Raw genomic sequence first — 23,939 nt, 5'->3', positions numbered from 1 at the left:
GTATGGAGTTGCTTCATGTCATAGTTATCAACCATTCGTACAGTCTGTGCCCCCCTGTTGAGAGTGAACCGGACAGCTATGAGAAATGAGGCAGAATGTTTTACTCTGCAGTGCTCTGTAGTAGACTGTTTACTTTTTATTTTATGTAAATAAGGCTTGCATCTCCAATACTCTATAAAATTCTGGATGTAACTCTCGACGTAAAACTAGAAGTTTGTGAAGATTGGTTCCAGTTTTATCACATACCAATTGACTTTCTGGATTTGAGTAGTCTAGGCATAGTACTCTAAAGTGTAGGTCCGCTTTACTTAAAATAACTTTTAAATTAGGAAGTTAAAAAAACTACCAATCTTTTAAGGTACTTAAATTTATAAGGGGTTACAGGTGTCATCTATCTCATCACCCAGGAGAGCTTTGGTATAGGGGGAGGTCTTGTAACTGCCTCTGAATAAGAGGCCCAGGTTCAAACATCACCTGCTCCAAACATGTGCAATACATTCTCTGAAGATGTTGGCTGGAAAATATCATGTTTTGAAATAGCGAGTCCCTGCAATGTGTCATAGAATCACATCGTATAGCACAGAAACAAACCCTTTTGTCCGACTCATCTGCGCTGACATCCAAATCTGATCGAGCCCCATTTGCCAGCATATGGCCCAGTGCCCTCCAAACCCTTCCTATTCATAAACCCATTCAGATGATTTTTAAATGTTGTAATTGTACTGCCTTCACCACTTCCTCTGGCAGCTTGTTCCAAACACGCACTACTCTCTGCATGAAAAAAAAATTACCCCTCAGGTCCTTTTTAAATCATTCCACTCTCATCTTAGACCTATGCCCTCTATGTTTGGATTCCCTCGTGCTCAGAAAAAGACTTTGCCAATTCACCCTATCCATGCCCCTCATGATTTTATAAATCTCCATAAGGTCACCATCAGCCTCCAAAGTTCCAGGGGAAAAAAAGTCCCAGCCTATCCAGTCGTTGTAAATTGTTTCTGCACCCTTGAACATTGCTCATGCAAGATGGACTCCTATATAATTTTTGTAAACGTTTGTGCCAGAAAAGCATTTTAAATATATTTCAGAATATCTACTTTATCTCATGTCCACATAGGACGTGTTCTGTAATTTTATAAAACATAAAGCTGACCTTTTCTGCTCTTCAACATCTACTATTACCTCAGGCTAATATTCAGGAGACATCTGTTCAAATGCCACCAGAGCAATTGGTGGAATTGAAATTTAATCAATTATTGTGGAATATGAAGCTAGTCCTAATAACAGTACCCATGAAGCTATCGTTGGTTGGTGTCGAAGCCCATCTGGGTCATTGCTTCCCTTTTGGAAATGTAATTAGCCATCCTTGTCTGGTGTTGGCTGCATGTATCTCCAAGCCAGCAATTGGCTCTTCACTGTCCTCTGAAGTAACCGAGCGAAGCAAATTACAATTGGAATCCCTACGGTGTGGAAACAGGCCCTTTGGCCCCAACAAGTCCACACCTATCCTCCAAAGAGTAATCACCCAGACCCATTCTCCTATCCTATATCTGCCCCTGACTAATGCACTTAACCTACACATCTCTATGGGCAATTTAGCATGCCCAATTGACCGAACCCAGACATCTTTGGACTGTGGGAGGAAACCGGAGCACCCAGAGGAAACCCACACAGAGAAGGGGAGAACGTGCAAACTCCACACAGACAGTCGTCTGAGGCTAGAATCAGATCCATGTCACTGGCGCTGTGAGGCAGCAGTGCTAACTACTGAGCCATTGTGCCGCCTTACCAGTTTTGCCCATATCCCTTAAAAGAATTTGAAAATAATTATTGGGCTATTATCTATCAACGTATGGCCATCTTATTAAAATAACTTGTAACATGCAAAGTTTAGTTGTCGTGTTGACTTGAAAAGGTAATATACCAGGTGGGCTTTTATTTGCCCACATAGGACAATTGGTTATGTATAGTTTGAGTGGCACCACCCTTTGTGTCTTGCACCATTATTTGGCACAGTTACATCAATATCTGCCTTTCTGGATGAGTATTCTAGTCTGTCTCCAAGGTTTTTATTTGATTCTTCCTGTGGAAAATACTAAACTGCACCAACAACTGCACTGTTGTAACAGTATCAAGTAAATCTGATGAATAATTAGTTACACGATGAGAAACCCACATTCCTGATGTGAAATTTTACCATTGGTCCTTCTGCTCCCTGCTGGAGAGAAATACCCACTAACTCTAAACATGCAATAAATTGTATCAGCACTGGGCCTATATTCTGCTTCACACTCCTCCACTCCCTCTGTTATCACTGTGCAGAGAATCTTCCTTCACAAGGAGTTAACAGTAGCATCTTTGCAGCTGTCCAGAACACTTGGTGGAATGTTGCATCCTCCTTGGAATGGGTTGGTGGAGGCATTTAATCAAGCAGGAGGGTGAATGATGGGAAAACCACCACCTTCCTGCCTCCATTTTGATTCTGTGGTGGAATGGTCCATGAACAGCCTTCTTCCCTGCCACCAATTGAGATGCTTAACAGGGTAATTAATGCCCTTACTTCATGGCTTCATCTGGTATTGATCCGGGAGTGGGGTGGTCTTTCAGGGAACACGACAATCAAACCCATGCAAGCTTGAGTGTGGGCACCCAATGGTGGGGGTGAATCCTTTCTGCAAAGACACTTTCTTGGTTGAGGGTCTAGTTTTGGAATTGACAGGGTTGTACTGTTAACCAACACGCTGTCTCTGCTGCCAATCTTTACTTCTCCAAGATTGCCCCGCCCCCTCCCCACCCCACCATCACTTAGCTCTGGCCTGAGATCCAGTAGTAACTCAGGCCTCCAGGGGATATAGTAGTTGATGAGTGTTGCCATCTTTTGGAGCTGCTGGCCTCTGAATTGCTGTTAACTTGTAGCAGGCAGGAATGGCCCTCCTTGGGTCCTTGTTCCTGAGGAACACATGTTACTGGTCTGTCCAGTGCCTGAATAGAGCAAAACATGATGGGCATTCAGGAAACGAGTCAGCAAGCGGTTCTCACTGGTATTTCAGCTGGTGGTTGAGAGTTGCCTCCACAAGACTTCATCCCATGTCTCTTTGCTTGTTGATTGTTATAAAGAGCGGTGACATTTTTAATGCAAGTGCTCAAGCCAGCGGCGACCCTTCGTGATTGTGTGAACATGTAGGGCTTTTGTGTGGGTAACATGCCTGCTGTTAGTTGTTGAGCTCGGTTAATGGCCTTCAGATAAATATCTTCAAACACAACAGAATGGTTTGAAATGCCTGTATGTTTGGAAGATATGTGAGCAGTTAGCAGAGTGATGTTGATTCCATTCCACTTGTGCTCTGCGTAAAGGCAGGTCTTTGGCTTGTCCTTTGCTGATACAGTCGGTTCTGCTATAGTGCACGTTTCTTCAACACTAATTGGCTTCAATGCAATTAAAGAATTTAGACCATTATTTGTAGAATGTAAACCCTCCTTACCTGCATTGGCTATAACGCTATTCCATATCCATCAGTTTAAATAGCACGGCTATTGTGCGATTTTTTTGATAATGCGAGATTGCATGAGAATGGAACTGTTGGGTTATATCGGAACGTATCTCCTAAGCAGTCAGGTATTTCAAACAACTGTGTTGTGTTTGAAGATATTTATCTGTACGCAATTAACTGAGCTCAACAACAAACAGTGACCATGTTATCCACACAAAACCCCTGTATGTTCACACAATCACGAAGGGTCGCTGCTGGTTTTAGCATTTGCATTAAAAATGCAACCTCTCTTTATAACAATAAACAAGCAAGGAGACATGGGATGTACTCTACCTTGAGTCATTTGTTTGGCAGATTTTCTCTGTGGGGATTTGCCATCACCGTGCCCAGTTGGGAGCGGGGGCAAGGAGACAAGTCCCAAAAGTCTACCTCTGCAGTAAAGCAAACTTACATTGAAGACTCCTTCAGATGTGTTGTAAGGGATGCATTTTCAAAGGAAGCAAGGGGAGAGCAGTCGTTACCATGGCAACCTGCCTGAGATAAGCTCCAGACTTCTTTATTTCTTTAGACTTGCTTCCAGAATGTTGTGGACACTGGCTTCACCCTGTGGAGCAGCAGTGATGGTGGCATTGCAGTGGGCTGTGGAAAAGTGACAATCTGGGCAGCGAAAGGAAGTGTTTCCATCTTAACAAACCAGTCTGTGAGCTGGGTTTCATAGTTGCGACATTACCTCCATTTGAGGCTGTTTACCTTTATTTCTCGCGGGCAAAATTAGCAGATTCTCGCCCAGGAGGGTAAATTAATCACTGTCTACAACCAAAGCATTTCCTTTTGCAGGATGGAATAAATAGGTCATGACCATCTGCCACTTAAATCATTTTCCCTGCTGGGTGACCACAGGCACTGAGTCGAGGAGCATTCTCCCAGCTTTTCTTAGTGAAGACCTAGAGGAAGTACAAAAATGGATGAAAACAGAGAAATAAACTCAGATACTTTTATTTGTGTAATAGTTTCACAAGTCTGTGAATACATTTACATGCAAAACATTTATGATTCATTAAAACTGACACACAAGGAGAAGTATTGATTTTTTTAGGAAGAACACAACCAAAGTGATCAAAATTGTGTTTTGAATGCCTCTATCTTGTTTCAATAGGTTTTATATTGAGATATGATCGTACAATGATTAGTTACTGTTCAGGTGAACATCGAGTCTTGGTCTGTGGCAGGAATCAATGATCAAAGCAGAGATTCTGAATTGTAAAACGGGTTCCAAATATTTTCTTTTGTGAATATTCTGCTTAACTGCAATCATTGTTTAAAGATAGCCAAATTATGCTAGAACTCTGCAGAAGTGGAACATCGCCTTAGACTGACTGATCACAATGGTAGAACAGTTCATTTTCAAATAGCAATAAAGCTGTGGACCTTTATTCTGTATGATAGTAAAATAGTAATAGAAAGCAAAGCTGGGTAAGTTCCCCTCACAGTGAAATTTCCTGCCTGTTTCATAGCCAGAAACAGTTCAACTGTGTTTTAAAGCAAATACCCAATGTCATCAATCTGCAAATTCCTGCAAATGTGCATGTCTCAAAAGATGATTAAACCCAGACTTTTTAAATTTAAATTCTCGATGATACAAACACCAAATCATCAGATTCTTTGAACGTATTTTTATGGCATCAAAATGATTTTCCATTAGGAAAGAAGTTTCCATCCGTAACATGTTCAGGAACTTGCATTGTCTAACCTGCAGTGGTAATGATTATAAATGAGCTTGATATCTTAAGATTCTTGCTGAGAAGAAGAAATTGATTGTGTGAATTTGAAGGTTTCTTTGCCTTTTGACTGTTTCTGCTGAATTCAAGATGTTTATTTTAATATTTTTGTTTCAGCGTATGATAATAAAATCAGTGGGAGTTTTGTCAGTAAATAGGCATCGGTGCAGTGGGAACATGTAAAAGTGGAATTTTGGGCATAACTTTTCAAACACATTTCTAATGGGAAATTCTACCTGATAACGCTTATTCTGTTTAGATAGTGATATTGTTTTGAAAAGGAAACTTCGTTGTGTTTCTGCCATATGTCAGTGGTGTTAGTTTTAACAAAAATGCAACCTGTATCAATATGTGAATACCAAACCGAAAACAAATATTTTTCCCCAAAAAACTATGGTTCTGCATTACTCTGCAATAAACAAAATTAATTAACTACTAAATTAGCTGAATCATTTGCTAATAAATCATTGTAATTTTTTTTATGAGTCATGATTCATTTAGTCCCAAACATGGATAGATTGAATCAGGAGCAATACTATAATTTCAAGCCAAATCATTGTTAACTAGATATTGTGTAATATGCAAAGAAAAAATGAACTTGTATTCTCGTAACTTCTATTTCATGTCCCTCTGATTTCCCAAAATGCTTTAGAGCCAAGGAGTTACCTTTGAAGTCTAGTCATCATTGTTTTGTAGTCAAGCACATCCAGTGAATCAGTCAAACACAGTGGTATGTTGTCACACAGTGAGATCCCAAAACACCATTTCTGAAATAATTTATTGTGAGATAAATATTGGGTGTAAGTTTCTGTCACGTCATCTTCACATGAGACCATGGGGGTTTTGAAGTAACACCATTATTGGTAGCATAGGGATTTAATTCCACATCCCATCTGATCAGTGGCAGTCAGAATGGTGGCAGGAAAGAATGATTTGGGATTAAGATTTTTACAAAAGCTAAAATTTTATTTCTGTTTTGTCACTTTCGCTCTCGATATCATCTTTCTTTTCAACTCGTTATTTCATGTTCTGCGTATGAATTGAAATTGAAATAACTGTTCTGACTTGCGTGTTCCAGCTTCAAGTCTGCTTGAAACAGAACAGGCCTTACACCAATGTTTTGTAGGAGAAAGTGAGCACTGTAGTCAACAAGTGTGGCGCTGGAAAAGCACAACAGGTCGGGCAACATCCGAGGAGCAGGGGAGATGACGTTTGAAACATAAGCTCTTCCTGATGAAGGGCTTATGCTTGAAATGTCAACTCTCCTGCTCCTCGGAGGCTGCCTGACCGGCTGTTTGAGTGATTGGGAGAAGCTGGATATGCTGAGACATTTTTCCCTGGAATGTTGGAGACTGAGGGGTGACCTTATAGAGGTTTATAAAATTATGAGGAGCTTAAATATGGATAACAGTCAAATGTAGGGAGTCCAAAGCTAGAGGGTATAAGGTGTGACAGCCCCTGACTGATTGAGGCTAGTATAGATGAAAATAGTTTCTTATTTTCCATATCATTTTGACTTGAATTAATTAAGTAGGCCAATACATGAGGTTTGCTTTAGAAATTTCATGAGCTACTGCAAGTCTTTTCGAGTGACATTTTATAACATTATACTTTATGCTTACAGTTTCCTTTATTGTAAAACAATTACAATTGTAGTGACAAAAGAGCATAAAGAATGGGAGGCTTACCAGGAGAAATGTTTACATCAAGGTGACAAAATGATTCAGTGCAAAACTTGCCTCATTTGTCTGATAATACACCAAATGTGGGCAGTCTCTGACCAAATTCTAATCAGAGGCAACAATTGTTTTGTGGAGGGGGAAGGTGGCACTTGAACATAATGTTTTGTGCATTCTCTTGCCCTATGTTCAGATTTGATCCAAATCATGAGTGAATAAGTGGGCTTCAGTGAATTGTCAGACTACTAGTTTTATCAGCAGTTTTTCCAAATAAACAACCAATGGAAGCATTCTTTAGTAAACCGGTTATAATTATCAGGGTTTAGTTCTACTGGAGCACTTATAATTCAAGGTAAAAACGCTGCACTTTATCAAACAGATGCTTACAAGGTTCAGTTTAATTTTGGTCATTTGGACTCTGCTACTCAAGAGAGACTCACTGACTCCTTACCCACTGATATCGCTCACGTCGATGTTGGCACTGGTGATTATGTTTTGTGCCTTGACCCTGCCTCTGATTGGTTTGGCCTGTTGTCACCTGCCATCAAAGAGCCTCAACTCAAGAAGTTGTTAGTGTTTCTTTCTCCAAGCAAAGAGTAAAAATACATATGCTGTAGGGTAACTGCAAAACTATTTGCGCACAAGCAAGAGTTGGAAGATTTAAGAGTCTGTATAGCATATAAGTGGTTTGACAATCCTTCTGGATCTTGTAATGATGTAATCTTCCAGAAATTTAGACTCCATACTTGGGTGTTTCTTGATTTCTAGTTGTAGTGGGATCTTGTTGTTAGCATGATGATTGTATCCTACTGGTCTTCCACATCTTCATTATTCAAGCTAATTTTTGTGTGTTTGTGTGCACTTGGAGTTTTGAACAGTTCCCCAAGTTGGTTTCAGTTTCTGTTTCTCCTGAATGTTGTTCCACTCAGCACTGTGTCTTCATAGTCAATTGGTCGTGTATCATCTTCATTCTGCCTTGTTTTTTCAAGATGTTTGTCCTATTTCTTGGAGAACCTGGACTCAAGACAGAGTCACTGACTCCTTACCCACTGCTATAGTTCACATCGACGTTGATATTGGTGATCATATTTGGCTTATTAGGGTTGGCCTAACTTTTCTTTGAAACATAATCTCCGCTGCTGCCAGATTCGCCCATACAGGTACTTTGGTACCAGACTTGTAGCAGACATTGAAGTCCTATCCCTGTAGTTTACCCAAAGGTTATTGTAGTCAAGGTGGTGCACATGTTAGCGGTTTGCATATATTTGAATGTTTTGGGATTGGATGTCATCAGGGAGTGGTGATTCCAGCCACGATCTTAATTGGGTTTACCTATTATCGGTAATACGACACTTCCAGGAATTTATTTTTAATCCTCTGCCCAAGTAGCTCGAACAGATCATTTCTGACATTGACCGAAAGATGGCTGCTGGAAGCAATATATTCCATGATATTATAAATGCAATGATTTCTTGAATTTTCTTTGCCAAGTGAACTTTAACCGGCATCCAGCTTGGAGCAGATTTTAGCTCCTGTAAACTTGGGACTCATTTCGCTACCCTTGGAATTCTGTGTAGGCATCTCTTTTGAGAAATGTTCAAATGTCCTGGATCTAAAGATACCCTGATTTTGTTTGTTCAGCACATGTGAAATGCAGCTACTTCAGCCTGTGTACACCAGATAATACCATCATGTTCCAGATGGTCCAGCACACTTTTAAGCTTCTCTTGTGTGGGCTCTGCATTTTCTGGGAGGAATAACAGGTAGAACTGCATCTTCTCTGAGGTTTAGTATCGTGTCATGCTTCAACTTTCCTATGCCCCGTTGAATATGCCTGAGGACAAATGTTGTAAGCCCACGACTGACTCAATGTGAGTAATTTTGGTTTTTTCTGTTGCAGTTGGTATTTTGGTGATCTTGTGATTGATCACAATATTGAGATATATGCACTGCTGTTGATCCTGCCATTGTTGTACTAGTCAAGTCCAGCAGGTGAAACACTTGTGGTTTCCATGCAGAATTGCCTTAGCTGAAATTTATATCCCAACACAAAGGCTGTCAACTATATACAGTTAATTTTGCTTTTGCATTTTGTTTCATTGACATCCAGTGATCCAAGTTAATATCCTTCAGGATTCCGATTAACAGGATGTTCGCACTTTCTAATCTGTAAACTTTGGTCAAGTATTGTCAAATGTTTCAGGCACCTAATATTCATAGTGGCAACTTTTCTTTGTCCACACAGATATGTCACATTCTGAATTTGAAAAGCCAGCTTACCTTTTGGACGAAGGTTCTCCTATGCTGAATTTTCACCTTGGTCAGTCCGGTTCCTTACCTTATATACCCCAGCATGCATTTCTATAGGTTTTGGGAGAACTGCTTGGTGTTTCTTCTGGCAAGCTGGACATGCTTTTTGTTGTATTGTGTCCTATTACAGTCTCTAAGTACATCTTTGAGATTACATTCCTTGTATAACTGGGCCTACCATCTTTTTGCACTGAATGACTTGGAATGCAGGACAGCTTTGTAGACAGCACAACATTCTGCATACTGGCTATAGCACCACTACCATCAATTGCATCTTAAGCCCGCATGTGGTGTTATAATGGCTTCATTTTTGTGCTATCTTTAAGTAAAGTGTGAAGGTCATGACCTTTCTTTCTCCCGAGGCTTCTTTCGGGACAGGATCACTGGGCACTGAAGTTATAATCAGCTCCATTCTCTACTCAGACAGCACAACCTCTGAAAAGTCACAGACTTGTCACGGGACCTACTGAGAAACAGGCCAACTGATTCTTGAAGGCTATTGTCTGTAAGACTTTAGCTCTCGATTCTGAATTCTAAAGTTTACATTTATCCAAAGCTTCTTCCCCAGCATTTCCCATAGATTAGCAGGATCTCTCTGGTCCTCATGTTGATTCTGAATTATTGACTCTGTGCAATTTTCACTTTCAATGGCGATTTTTATTTTCACTGATGATCTAGTTCTGCCAGAGTTCAATCTGAAATACATAGCTCCATCCTTTGTTTAAAAAGTGTAAATCCAGTTATTTGGCCTTTCAAGTCATCTTTCTGATGCACCTCCATCTAAGGTTTGTTTCTTTTCTCCTCTGCACCATGCTGTTTTTGGTTGCAGTACAGGGTTATTTTCCCCTCATTACAAATCAAGTACTCACTTCCTTTTTGTGGTTTTCTTTTCTTGTGGTCCCAGTGCAGATTTAATTTCAACTGCATTGTTCGGCCTGAGGTCTTTTGTGACATCTTCAAGTTTTTGCCATTGCCTTGTTTCGGGGGAAAAAAAATCACCAGGGCTGCACACCATGTTGTGTTTCTGTGCACTAACACATGTTGAGTAGCATGAATTCAGATTAGTTGTAAAGCTCAGAGAAGTTTATTAATGGCTTAAGCTACAACTTATAGTTATGGATGGTTATTTATGCGATCTCCTACTAGATTGCTTCCTGCTGGACTGCTCATGGCATTTCATCATGCGGTTTACATCCTGGTGCTTGGCTTATTAGCATATCAAGCTCTCGAAGTGACACGGATCTTAAAGCACTAATACAAGAACTCGCACAAAATATATGCAAAAATGGTTGCTGTCAGCTGTGTTAACTTTGAGAAATTCCTGCTGCTCACTGTAGTTCAATCAAATTTACGTGAGAGGTGATTTTTCCAGATTGAGAAATGTGATTCTTTCACAAAATGGCCTCAAGCACTCAAGTGGAAGAAGTCTGTCTCTTCTGTTGGTGAGGCGGGATGGTAGGTGTGCTCTTTTGTTTGGCAACTAAAAGTGAGATACAGCAGGGTCCAACTTGCTTCAACTGTGAAACAGGCAGGTGTGCAGTAAAGATGACTTTATTCTGCCCCATAAATTTTTCTCAGATGAGCCGGGTATGATTTTTTTTTCTATTTTCATGAACACGATTTGTCCAACTTGAGGGTTTTTAACTCCCTTTTTGCCACATTGGTGACAAAAACCTGGTGTAACACCCATCATTTCTTTTGCCTTTATTCGTGGCATATGTTCTTTAAGGGTCAAAACCTAATACTGATTCACAGCATCCAATGGGATAATTATTTTTTAGTTAGGAAAGCCCAGCATTTAGTGCAAGGACACTGTCGTGTTTTATGATAAATGCTGTAATGCTTCATATATTGCGAACCCCGATTGACAGCATTGAATTTGTTCTAGTTTAAAAAATATTTGAAGTGACTGTTTGCAAACCTTTTCCTTCCAGTGAAAACAGAAGAAGAGGTCGAAGCGCTGATTTTTGATGGAGCAGAAGTAGTTGACATTCATAGTGTGGGAATTCCTCAGCAACCACTTTCACTTACTGACGTTCCCTCAACTTCACAAGTACATGATGAACACAGGAGATGCTTGGCAACTCTAGTATACTGTAAGTCACCTCACAAACTCCTTTTCTACTTTGAATCCTGAATCCAAATCACACGTTTCAATGTGCAAGAAATGATACAAATTGCTGGCAGGTATATCATCCAGATGCTTAAAATGGCTCTCTTGTGACTGACTTTAACTCCAAATTAACACTGTCAACAATAATTTCCCTCTTACACTTTCTCACCCAATGTTTTCCCAGACATTTAGCATTTATAAATGTTAATATGTGAGTAATGAAAATAGATAAAGCGTTTTTAACTCCACCAGCTTTAACCCTTTTCTTTCCTCACCATTTAGTGATTTGCCAGACTTTGGGGAGCCTTCTGCAATTTTCATCCTTTATTTCACCCATAGGCAGTATCATGGTGTAATTTGCCCTGTATACCCTGGTTCTCAGTATGTTGGGAACTGGAGTAATTGTAAGATTAACTCCAATTCACAACGTTTGCAGGGAAACCGTGTTACCTGCCAGCTTCATATTTTATTCCAAATTTACTTATTTCTGGTTTAAGAATCCTGCATTTGCATGCCCTCCAACTGGGAGGACGAGATGATGGGTTTGAGTTCTTCCTTTAACAGAACTGTCATTAGCAAGAGATGCACCTACAGTGGGGCACAGCAGGGAGTGTCCATTCTCCATTTTCAACAGCCATACTATAGAACAGTCGAAAACTTTGGAAATGATGACGTGTTTCTGTAATTTGGTCACTCTATTTCTTTTAAAACCAAGGATGTGGGGAATTGTACATCCTATGGATAATTGAAGGAAGCTTCAATCTGCAGAGGAATAATTTTAAGGCTGGAGCTAACTGGGAAGCAATAATAACAACTTGCTCTTTTAATACAGAAAACTATTCTAAGACTCTCCACAGAGATATGTGGATAACTGAGTCAGAGAAGTTATCAGATGGGTGATAAGAGGTTCAGGGCCTTCTTTTAGAGTGGAGTTTGACAGGAAAAGAGGTGAGGTAGAAGCAGAGGAGTTTAGGCAGGGATTGCTGAGCATGGGGCTCTACGTAGCTGAGAGCATAGACAGCAAACAGCACGGCAAAGGGATAGGGAACCACATAAGGGGCTGGGAGAAAAAATAGAACTGAAATTAAACACAGCCAAAACTCATGAATTTGATCCTCACTGAGAGAGGGTGTGGGTAAACAGAGGCATATTATTGAGAAAGCGCGGGTAAATCTGCAACTGTATCTGTTTTCAGGATTTAAAAGAAAAGAGCTAAAATGGTGGTACAATGGAAAAATATTAAGTCAGGGAGAGTGTCCTTTAGTCAATTTAATATGAGTAAATGAGGATAGCACATACAAATCTCCACATCCTTGGTTTTGAAAGAAATAGGGTGACCAAATTTCAGAAATGCATCGTCATTCCCAAAGCTCTTGAGATTGGAAATTGTGACTTTTGGATTGTTAAGTTACAAATGCTATTCCATTTTCTAAGATGAGAAGAAGGGAAAAACAAATAAACTAAGTTTTATTTGGAGGGAAGTTACTGAATTCTATGCTGTGACAAAGCAATGGAACATGTGTCAGTTGATCAAAGAGAGACTTTGTATACTTATAGTGATGGGATGACATCTGAAGAATATATTTGATTATCCTGAGGAGGTCATGGGCACAAGTGTCTACGGATGTTGTCTATATGGTCTTCTGGAAAATATTTAATTAAATCCCACACAAATTATTAGTTATGATTTGGAGATGCTGGTGTTGGACTGGGGTTAACAAAGTTAAAAATCACACAACACCAGGTTATAGTCCAACAGGTTTAATTGGAAGCATTAGCTTTCAGAGCACTGCTCCTTCATCAGGTGGTTGTGGAGGAGACAATTGTAAGGCACAGAATTTATAGCAAAAATTTACCGTGTGAAGTAACTGAAATGATACATTGAAAAACACCTTGATTGTCTGTTGAGTCTTTCATCTGTTCGAATACCATGATAATTTCACTTCTTTCATTTGTAAATCACAAAACCTTTTTTAAAAGTTGCATTCTCAGGTTAACTGTAACAATTGGTGTTAGCGAGACAATTACACGTGAAAGAAGTGAAACTATTATGGTATTCGAACAGATGAAAGACTCAACAGAAAACCAAGGTATTTTTAAATGTATATAATTTCAGTTACATCACACGGTAAATTTTGGCTATAAATTCTGTGCCTTACAATTGTCTCCTCCACAACCACCTGATGAAGGAGCAGCGCTCCGAAAGCTAGTGCTTCCAAATAAACCTGTTGGACTGTAACCTGGTGTTGTGTGATTTTTAACTTTTAAACAAATTATCAGGCAATGTAAAAGTACATGGAATTTATGGTTCACAAGGATTAATAATGTCCTTGGAAGTAAGATTCAGAGATTGGGATAAATGGAACGTTCTCTGAGTGTTGGATGAGAAATGATGTTTTCCAAGGATCAGTATTGGAACGTCAGCTTTTTTCCAAACATACCAATGATTTGAATAAAGAAATAGAGTTGTATGTATGTGCTTGCAGATATATTGAGAGTGTAGATGGAAGCAGGAAGCTGCAAAAAAATGCTGACAGATAAAATGAATTGGTAAACTACAACAGACAGAATTCAATGTGAGGAAGAATAAGATCATTCATCTAATTCCAAGAACAACAGTTTTATTTTTAATTGAGAAAGATTAGGAAATGTGGAAGGATAAAAGGTTTTGAGTGTTATTATACATCAATCACTCTGTTCATCACAAGTACAAATGCTAGCCAAAAAGGCTAATAAAAGGTTGGCTTATATCTTAAATGGATCAGGGATATAAGGAGGAAGAAGTGATACTTTAGTTCCATCATTATCATCTGCATTATTCTGTTTAGTCTTTGGCTTTGTACATCAAGAAGCTTATATTAGCATTGGAAGATGGCATCTCTAAGATTGGTTGCTTTAGCTGTTTTTTATTTATCACATAATAACTTGTGATTAACAGTTTAGTACATTCGGCCTCTTTCAAATCTTAAAGAAGATGTGGAATATATTCTCATGTACTTCCTAGCCACATTAATGGGCCTTGAATACACCCAGACCCTTGAAAAGGTGGTGATTTATTTATATTTCATTCCAAGTTAGATGAACTATTATATTCTCAGCCCGAACAATAGCCTGCATTATGAAGCAATTTTTGGACTTTATCTTGGAGTTTTCTTTGTGGCTTTACTGCTCACTTTACTGCTCAGTACATCAGACTGATGTGCTCACTTTTTCTTCCTGTATATTCCTTGACACAGCTGTAACAACTCATTCACTTCCTTAGCAACGGTGGTCACTATCATTGAGAGAAATTACAGTTGGTCAAAAGCTAGGCCTACCTAGCAGTTCCCTATTAGCTTGCGTCACTTGTATTCCGTTGCATTTTGTTGCAGGCTGATTGTTTGTTGCAGTGAAAGCTGAAGTTACCATAATTCTACTGGACCATAGGGCTGCTCTCTCATTAGAGAGAGGGAGAGAGAGAGAATTGGTTTAACCTGAGGGTCAGCATGCCTCAGGTGAGGGGAGAGAGTGGAAAAGTCATAGATCTCTAGAGGAGATGCACACTTATCAGCTATATATTATACATAGCACCATGGAGTCCAGTTTTGAAAAATGTAGACCATCAGCTCCAGTTCTAGCGTTACTGGAATCCCAGCACACCATTTTACATTCACTGTGAAATGCAGGGCTGCAAATGTTGTGCAGTGCACACTCCTATGTTCAATTAAGTAGGAAAGTACATTTCCTATAAAAAGACCTGTCAAAAATATACAGATCAGTGACAAAAAGCATAGAACGTTTACACCACAGATGGAAGCCATTCAGCTTACTGTGTCTGAGCTGGCTGTCTGGTGCTACTCCCTGAAGTCATGTACATTCTATCTTTTCAGGTAATAATCCAGTCCCCTCTCGAATGTTTCAATTGAACACCACAACACAGTGCATTCCAGTTCCTAATGAGCCGCTGTGTGGAAGGTTCATATCTCATGTCGACATTGCTTCTGTGTCAATCATCTTGTGCCATCTAGATCTTAGGTAAAAACAATGACTGCAGGTGCTGGAAACCAGCTTTTGGATTAGTGTTGCTGGGAGAGCACAGCAGTTCAGGCAGCATCCAAGGAGCAGCGAAATCGACATTTCGGGCAAAAGCCCTTCATCAGGAATAAAGGCAGAGAGCCTGAAGCGTGGAGAGATAAGCTAGAGGAGGGTGGGGGTGGGGAGAGAGTAGCATAGAGTACAATGGGTGAGTGGGGGAGGGGATGAAGGTGATAGGTCAGGGAGGAGAGGGTGGAGTAGATAGGTTGAAAAGGAGATAGGCAGGTAGGACAAGTCTGAACAAGTCATGGGGACAGTGCTGAGCTGGAAGTTTGGAACTAGGGTGAGGTGGGGGAAGGGGAAATGAGGAAACTGTTGAAATCCACATTGATGCCCTGGGGTTGAAGTGTTCCGAGGTGGAAGATGAGACGTTCTTCCTCCAGGCATCTGGTGGTGAGGGAGCGGCGGTGAAGGAGGCCCAGGACCTCCATGTCCTCGGCAGAGTGGGAGGGGGAGTTGAAATGTTGGGCCACAGGGTGGTGTGGTTGATTGGTGCGGGTGTCCCGGAGATGTTCCCTAAAGCGCTCTGCTAGGAGGCGACCAGTCTCCATAATGGGGCGGCACGGTGGCACAGTGGTTAGCACTGCTGCCTCACAGCGCCTGAGACCCGGGTTCAATTCCTGACTCAGGCGACTGACTGTGTGGAGTTTGCACGTTGTCTGCGTGGGTTTCCTCCGGGTGCTCCGGTTTCCTCCCACAGTCCAAAGATGTGCGGGTCAGGTGAATTGGCCATGCTAAATTGCCCGTAGTGTTAGGTAAGGGGTAAATGTAGCGGTATGGGTGGGTTGCACTTCGGTGGGTCGGTGTGGACTTGTTGGGCCGAAGGGCCTGTTTCCATACTGTAAGTAATCTAATCCAATAATGTAGAGGTGACCGCATCGGGAGCAATGGATGCAATAAATGATATTAGTGGATGTGCAGGTAAAATTTTGATGGATATGCAAGGCTCCTTTAGGGCCTTGGATGGAGGTGAGGGAGGAGGTGTGGGCACAGGTTTTGCAGTTCCTGCGGTGGAAGGGGAAAGTGCCAGAATCGGAGGGTGGGTTGTAGGGGGGCGTGGACCTGACCAGGTAGTCACGGAGGGAACGGTCTTTGCGGAAGGCGGAAAGGGGTGGGGAGGGAAATATTTCCCTGGTGGAGGGGTCTTTTTTGCAGTCGCGGAAATGTCAGTGGATGATTTGGTTTATGTGAAGAATGGTAGGGTGGAAGGTGAGCACCAGGGGCGTTCTGTCCTTGTTACGGTTGGAGGGGTGGGGTCTGAGGGCGGAGGTACGGGATATGGACAGGATGCGTTGGGGGGCATCTTTAACAACGTGGGAAGGGAAATTGCAGTCTCTAAAGAAGGAGGCCATCTGGTGTGTTCTGTGGTGGAACTGGTCCTCCTGGGAGCAGATACGGTGGAGGCAGAGGAATTGGGAATACGGGATGCATTTTTGCAAGAGGTAGGGTGGGAAGAGGTGTAATCCAGGTAGCTGTGGGAGTCGGTGGGTTTGTAAAAAATGTCAGTGTCAAGTCGGTCATCATTAATGGAGATGGAGAGCTCCAGGAAGGGGAGGGATGTGTCAGAGATGGTCCAGGTAAATTTAAGGTCAGGGTGGAATGTGTTGGTGAAGTTGATGAATTGCTCAACCTCCTTGCGGGAGCATGAGGTGGCGCCAATGCAGTCATCAATGTAGCGGAGGAAGAGGTGGGGAGTGGTGCCGGTGTAATTTAATTTATCTGTCATTAGGAACATAGTCTCCATGTGTGCTGCATGTTGATCCCTTGTTGATTTTAGAATATGGTGAAACATCTCCTCTCAATGTTGTCTTCAGCAAGAAGAACGTCTGCGTCACTGAAGTTCTTCATCCCTAATGGGTGATTTATAGTGGCTAAATTATAACAATGTCAGAGTCTGTAAAGGTGAATTAACCAGCATCCAGCTGGTGATTTTCCAAAATAACCTCTTTGCTTTCCAGGGTCAGGCCATCGTGAGCAGATTTTCAGTTGAAATGTCAACAGAATTATAGAATTCAGTGTTCAAAACCACCAACAAACATCCTCATTTCACGAAAATAAAACTCTCACTTATTCAGTCACTGTCAACTGGAGGGGGCGGGGAAGGAGCCAAATGTAATACTGGTTTGAGCCTCTAGATGTCAGCAGTTCACCAATTTGCATCTCGAAAGAGACGATTGATTGTCACATGCACCGAAGTACAGTGAAAGGCTCTTGTTTTTGAGCAGCATAGGCAGATCATAGTAAGCAAGCATATACAGACCAGTGGTTGTTAAAAAAAACTTAGACAGAGGCAGAAAGGTTACATTGCACAGGGCATGCACTGGGCAAGATCAACATTAGCAAAATCAGCATTATCTGAGACCAAAGAGTCCATTCATCAGTATAATAACTGCAGGGAAGAAGCTGTTCCTGAACCTGCTGGTGCATGTGTTCAAGCTTCTGTATCTTCTGCCTGACAGAAAAGGTTGTAGGAGTTAGTTACCGGGGTGTGATGGTTCTTTGATGATGTTGGCAGCCTTTCTGTGGCACCAAGCTGTGTAAATGGAGTCCATGCATGGGAGGTTAGCTTCTGCAATGGTCTGGGCTGTGCACATGACCTTCTGTAGTTTCTCGTGGTCCTGGGCAGAGCAGTTATTGCCATACCAGGCTGTTATGTACCCAGACTGTATGCTTTCTATGTTGCATCTGTAGAAGTGGTGAGGGTCCTTCTGGACAGGCCACATTTCCAGAGCTGCCTGAGGAAGAGGCAGTGTGGCAGTGCCTTCTTGACCATCGCACCTACGTGGGAAATCCAGGACAGGTTGCCAATTATCATCACTCAGAGGAAATTGACCCTCTCCACCCTCAAACTCAGTTCTGTTGATGTAGGTAAGGGCGTATTCTCCTTTTTTCTGAAGTCAATGATTAGTTCTTTAGTTTTGCTGACGTTGGGAGAGAAGTTGCTTTCATTGCATGAGTTGGTTTCTGCTAGAAGTGTTCCTGGTAGCATCGTTTTGACACTGGAATTGCTAATCCTAATGTCAGGATCCCAAAAAGGCAAGGAGCTGAACATCATACCCTTTCTGAGGAAGCCAGTTACAAAGCTAGCTCCGAGAGCCCCATCTATTTAGGGACAGTAGGTAGATTCCAACTTTGCAACTCAGCACAGTGTGTGAAAGCATTGCCACTGAAACAAGGGAAGTGGTAGTGAAAACATTGGTCTGCATGAAGTGACCACAAGGGCTCACCTTAAACTTGGGGAGAGATCCCTTTTGTGCTGCTGTCTGGACTCCACCTGACTCCTGACATAGGAAGGAGTCTATGCCTTGCCACGTGGCAAATTGCAGATAAGTTGCTCATATAATATTCTTCATCTGACTGTGCTGCTAAAGAATATTTACCGAATCTGCTGAGGTAAGGAAAACATTAACTTTATTGAGAAGAGGTCTCTTCCTATGACTGGACTCCATCCTGCTTTGATGCTGCAAGAGAGAAAGCATGATCATGTGGCATTACATCACTTACAGTGATGATCTATACTGCCTCCTATTAGCTTACAGTAATATTTAACATTTATACTACAGTCACCAACCTTAATTTGCTCCTGCCCATTTGGCTTGTTGTGATCATCCTCTCCAGGACAAAGGCTAGGAGAAGATTGCGGAGAAACTGTAGAATGGAGAGGACCTGATTTGGAAGAAGGGTTAGAACACAAGAGCAGAGGATCAGAAAGAGGCATTTAGCTGCACAAACCTATTCTGCTATTCAGTGAGACCGTGGCTGATCTCTGGAACAACCCATAGGCCCATGCTTACACCATATCCATTAATGCCATTGGTTAATGAAAATCTATCTATGAAAATCTAGTGTAATCTATTACCTTCATGTAAGCCCAGGCACTTGTGTGCCGATGAACTTAACAATTGTGCATAATAATTGGCAGTAATACGTGTCTGGCACAGTAACTATACCAAATTCTGTGTGCTATGGACGATAACATTAACTTCACTGCATGAGGTAAAATATCCTGTTTGAGGCAAAGGAGCATCACACTGAAGCTGGCATGGGCACTTGGAAATGGAAAGGAAAATGTTCAGGCTTTTGCTGGTACTTTGCTAAGGTAAGGGTCAAATTGCTGGATGTCAAGCCATCTGGTACGGACAGTGAGCAGACTAGCTGAAACTGGACTGTGCAGCACAAAACCAGGCATCTGGACACTCTAGTAACTATATTGACATCAGTGTCAACTAACAAATGTCCAGTCTGCTGAAGATCCAGGGAGCAAATCTTTACATGATAATTTCTCTAAGTAACAGAAAGCATCCAAAACATTGTGCATTCCAAGTATTCATAATGAAATTTCCAAATATATAGAACAGCAACTACCAGAGTTGCCTTCTACACGAAGAGTCTACATGCCACATTAAACATGGTGATTTAAAACTGCAATAATTTTGATGGGAATTTCTACACCTGTCATTTCGTGTGCACAAAAATATTTCTAGTTGCCTCCTGCCATGATTACCTTGATGTAAATCCCGAGCTGTTATGTGCCAGTCTACAAATATGCATCTTAATACTTGCCCAGTTTGGTCCAATGATACTATGCACATCAATGAAAGTGAATGCTGCATTTGTGCAATATAAAGTGTTGAAGATTTTTATAATGAAAACATTAACAAAGGCTGTTGTTATTGCAGTGAAAAGTACCAGAAGCAATAACCCTAGGGAACACGGCACTGGAGAAATCAATCTATCTGATGCGGAACCTGAAAGCACTGGTTACCAAGAGCAACGTCTCACTGACAATAGGCATGCTGGGATCATTACTCATCAGCCTTGTGGGCTCCAATCAGGCAAAAGGAAAACATTTGTTCCATCAAGCAGCCAGATGGACAGACCAGTCAACTACAAGGAAGTGAGATTAAAAAAGAGGAGACTACACACTATGGTAAATCATCATGCAGAATTGTATAAAGCTAAATATGTAAAAGGATGCCCTAGTCTCAGTACATAATTCCAACCTCCTATTTGTCTGGCTTGTTTGAAGGTCACTGTTAATGTCTTTTTAATGTGTTAGACATTGTGGATGCTGATTAACTTACTGAAGTGTGACTGATTTTGGACTGTGAGTGATTTCCTGATAGGTGATGTGCATAGTTTGATCATTCACTCCAACTGATTCCATTAAGAAAATAAGTGAGCAGATTGTGACTTTTGACCATATGCCATGTTTTTGTTTGGGTCTTGCCTGAGACCAATATTCTCAGAGCCAGGTAAATTTGCAACCAGACCTGCCAAATTACATGAACATGAAGCACAGAATACAAATTGGAATAACAATCAGCCAATCAAATATGACCAACATGGTCATCCATTTCTCTTTGACAGGTTGAGCACAGGAAGGGAGGTGTGAACAGGGATGAAGGGTGGCCACATGAACAACAAAGAGGGGTTGAATGGTGCTATCATGAGGAGGGAATGAAGGGTGCAAAGATGAGAACAAAGATGTAGGGAACAAAGAGTGCCAGCGTATGGTAGGGATGAAAGGCAAAAGCACATGGAACGGATGAAAGATGCTTCATGCAGAACATCTGTAGAGTGCCAACGTGCAGAGGGGCTGTGGGGTGCCAACATGCAGAGGGGTTGTGGGGTGCCAACATGCAGAGGGGCTGTGGGGTGCCAACATGCAGAAGGTTGCAGGGTGCCAACGTGCAGAGAGGTTGTATGGTGCCAACATGCTGAGGGGTTGTGGGGTGACAACATGTGGAAGGTTGTAGAGTGCCAACATGCAGAGGGGTTGTACGGTACCATTATGCAGAGGTGTTGTAGGGTGCCAACATGCAGAGGGATTGTAGAGTATCAACATGCACAGGTGTTGTAGGGTACCAACATGCAGAGGGGTTGTAGGGTGTCAGCATGCAGAAGGTTGTAGGGTACCAACATGCAGAGGGGTTTTAGAGTGTCAACATGCAATGGGGTGTAGGGTATCAGCATGTGGAAGGTTGTACGGTGCCAACATGCAGAGGGTTTTAGGGTGTCAGCATGCAGAAGGTGTAGGGTGCCAACATGCAGAAGATTGTACAGTGCCAACATGCAGATGGTGGTAGAGTGCCAACCTGCAGCGGGGTTGTAGGATACCAACATGCAGAAGGTTGAAGGGAGCCAACATGCAGAGGGGTTGCACTATGCCAACATGCAGAGGGGTTGTAAGGTGCCAATGAGGGTTGTAGGGTGTCAACATGCAGAGGGGCTGTAGTGTGCCAACATGCAGAGGGGATGTAGGGTGCCAATATGTAGAGGGGTTGAAGGGTGCCAATGTGCAGAGGATTGTAGGATGTCAACATGCAGAGGGGCTGTCCTGTGCCAACATGCAGAGGGGTTGTAGGGTTCTAATATGAAGAAAAGGTGAAGGACGAGAGCATGAATAGTGAAGAAGGGATGAAGGGCAGCAGTATGCAAATTGAATGATGGTGCCAGTATGAAGAAGAAAGAGAAATCAACTTGGACAGTATAAGAGAGACAATTGAGTGCCAGTGTGAGTTAATTCAGTGATGAAAAATGAAGGGAGTTAAATAATACCAGTCTGAACTGAAGGTGAGGAAAAGTGGCAGCTTGAACTAACAGGACGATGGTAAAGCATGCCAGGCTGAAAGATGCCAGGCTGAAAGTTGTCAGATCAACCAGGAGCAGTTTTGATTTGGTAGGAAGGAATTGAAATTTGTAAAAATGTCAAGGTGGTTCACAAGGGAGAATATGCCTCCATTAAAGCGTGAACATAATGTTCCCCTCATTGTGCAGCCTTCAGGGAAGTGATGATATTTTGAAAATGCTCATGTCACATGTATTCTCTGCAGCTCCCAGCAGGTGTGTGGAGCGGGAGCTGTGGAAGGATTGTGTACGGTTCTAATAGTGCTGCCTTTAGTACTGACACTGCTTTGGTTACTAAGACCAGAGGAACATCCCCCTAATTAAACAATTTGAAAAGCAATTAATTAGAATTTTGTTCTCCCAGTAGTCAATTATCTGTTGCCAGGAAAAGCTTTAACCTGTAATGAAAAGTACATAATTCCCAATCGGCAAATTGAAAATATTATAAATAAAGTGTAGATAAAGAGGAGTCAAAGTCACAGTTTTTGAGGAGGTTGTTTAGAGGCAGTGAGGCAATTGGTGTGGTTTCGGAAATGAATTCCTAATAATATGACTCAGTAAGCTCTAGGATCTGCAAGTCAATGTGAACTAAAGAAGGGATTTGATTAAAGACCAGAGTTTCAGTGTTTGGGGATGGGAGTTTGATAGGATAGGGAGGGATTGTGAGATGGATTAAGGTGAGACCAAGTGTGCAGGGATAGATTAAAGAGGCAGATGTTAAACTGAATGCTTTCAGAGACTCCAAGGTAGGTCGGGAGTGAGAGGTAAGCAGGGCTTAAAGAGGACGGAATATGTGTGGAACTGTTTCAGACAATTTAGAATTAATGGAGAGAGGAGGATGTGAGGCCAACCAGCAGAGTATTGGAGTGGTTGAATCTGGAGCGGTCAAAATATATGGATTTAACAAAAGGGCCATATTAGGCAGTAGAAATATTTGTAAGTACTGGATATTCACTGTATTGGAGCTAACATTGCATTTTGTCATCATACTCTCTACAATTGGGTTATTCTCACCATACACCCTTCACAATCAAATAAGCCTTGTGCTTTCAAACCTTGATGGGGTGGGGGGAGGGGGTGGGGTTGGTGGTTATCAATCTTTTTTATGCCTCTCCATATCTTTTCTCGGTCAGTAGAAGTAACTTTAGTTACAAGCACATGACTCACAACACTTACAGTGCATTAGATCTGTTTTCATATGTCCTACCTTATGTTCAGGTCATTTACCATATTATAAACTTCTTGCTGGCTGTGTTAGCTTTCCTAAATCTTTTGGTTTTCTTTGCTAATTTCAAGGGTTGGCACCAATCAAAAGCAAATATTCTAAACTGCCCAGCCTCAACAGCCCTCTGCAGTGAAGAATTTCACTTACTTGCCACCCACAGAAGAAATGCTTCCTCATCTCAGTCTTAAATGTGCGACCCTTTTGTTCTGAAATTATGCTATCTGGTCCTCGACTCTGCTAAAAGAGGAAACAACCACTCCGCATCAACCTATCCAGCTTCCAAAAAGTCTTATATATTTCAATAAATTTGTCTAAACTCCAATGAGTACAAGCCCAAATAACTCAACCTCTCCTCATAAGAAAATATCTCTATGCCCAGGATCACTGTGGTGAACCTTCTCTGGACTGCCTCCAACATCAATATATCTTTGCTTAGATCAGGGGATCAAAACTGTCAACAGTATTACGCCTGTAGTCTTTATAGTTTCAGTAAGACTTTCCTATTTCTATACTCCATTCCTTTTGCAATTGAGGCCAACCGACTGTTGCCTTCACTATTACCTGCCGGACTTGGATGTTACCTTTTTGTGACTCATGCTTGAAGATTCCTAAATTCTTCTGTACTACAGCTCTCCACACCCT

At 41.6% G+C, this 23,939-nt stretch overlaps 1 protein-coding gene across 1 annotated transcript in view; it reads left to right on the top strand.

The window, feature by feature from the left end:
* Window positions 1-23,939, top strand: part of LOC132820699 (uncharacterized) — a 110,744-nt gene that overhangs the window by 13,751 nt on the left and 73,054 nt on the right. Inside the window, exons 2-3 of the mRNA XM_060832950.1 lie at window positions 11,190-11,351; window positions 20,122-20,372. Of these exons, the coding sequence (XP_060688933.1) occupies window positions 11,190-11,351; window positions 20,122-20,372 (413 nt within the window). The remainder of the gene's footprint in view (window positions 1-11,189; window positions 11,352-20,121; window positions 20,373-23,939) is intronic.

This window comes from Hemiscyllium ocellatum, chromosome 12 (genome assembly GCF_020745735.1).
Source record: "Hemiscyllium ocellatum isolate sHemOce1 chromosome 12, sHemOce1.pat.X.cur, whole genome shotgun sequence".
Lineage (NCBI taxonomy): Eukaryota > Metazoa > Chordata > Chondrichthyes > Orectolobiformes > Hemiscylliidae > Hemiscyllium > Hemiscyllium ocellatum.
The sequence above is the reverse complement of the archived record's forward strand: the minus strand, read 5'-3'. Positions and strand labels throughout refer to the sequence as shown.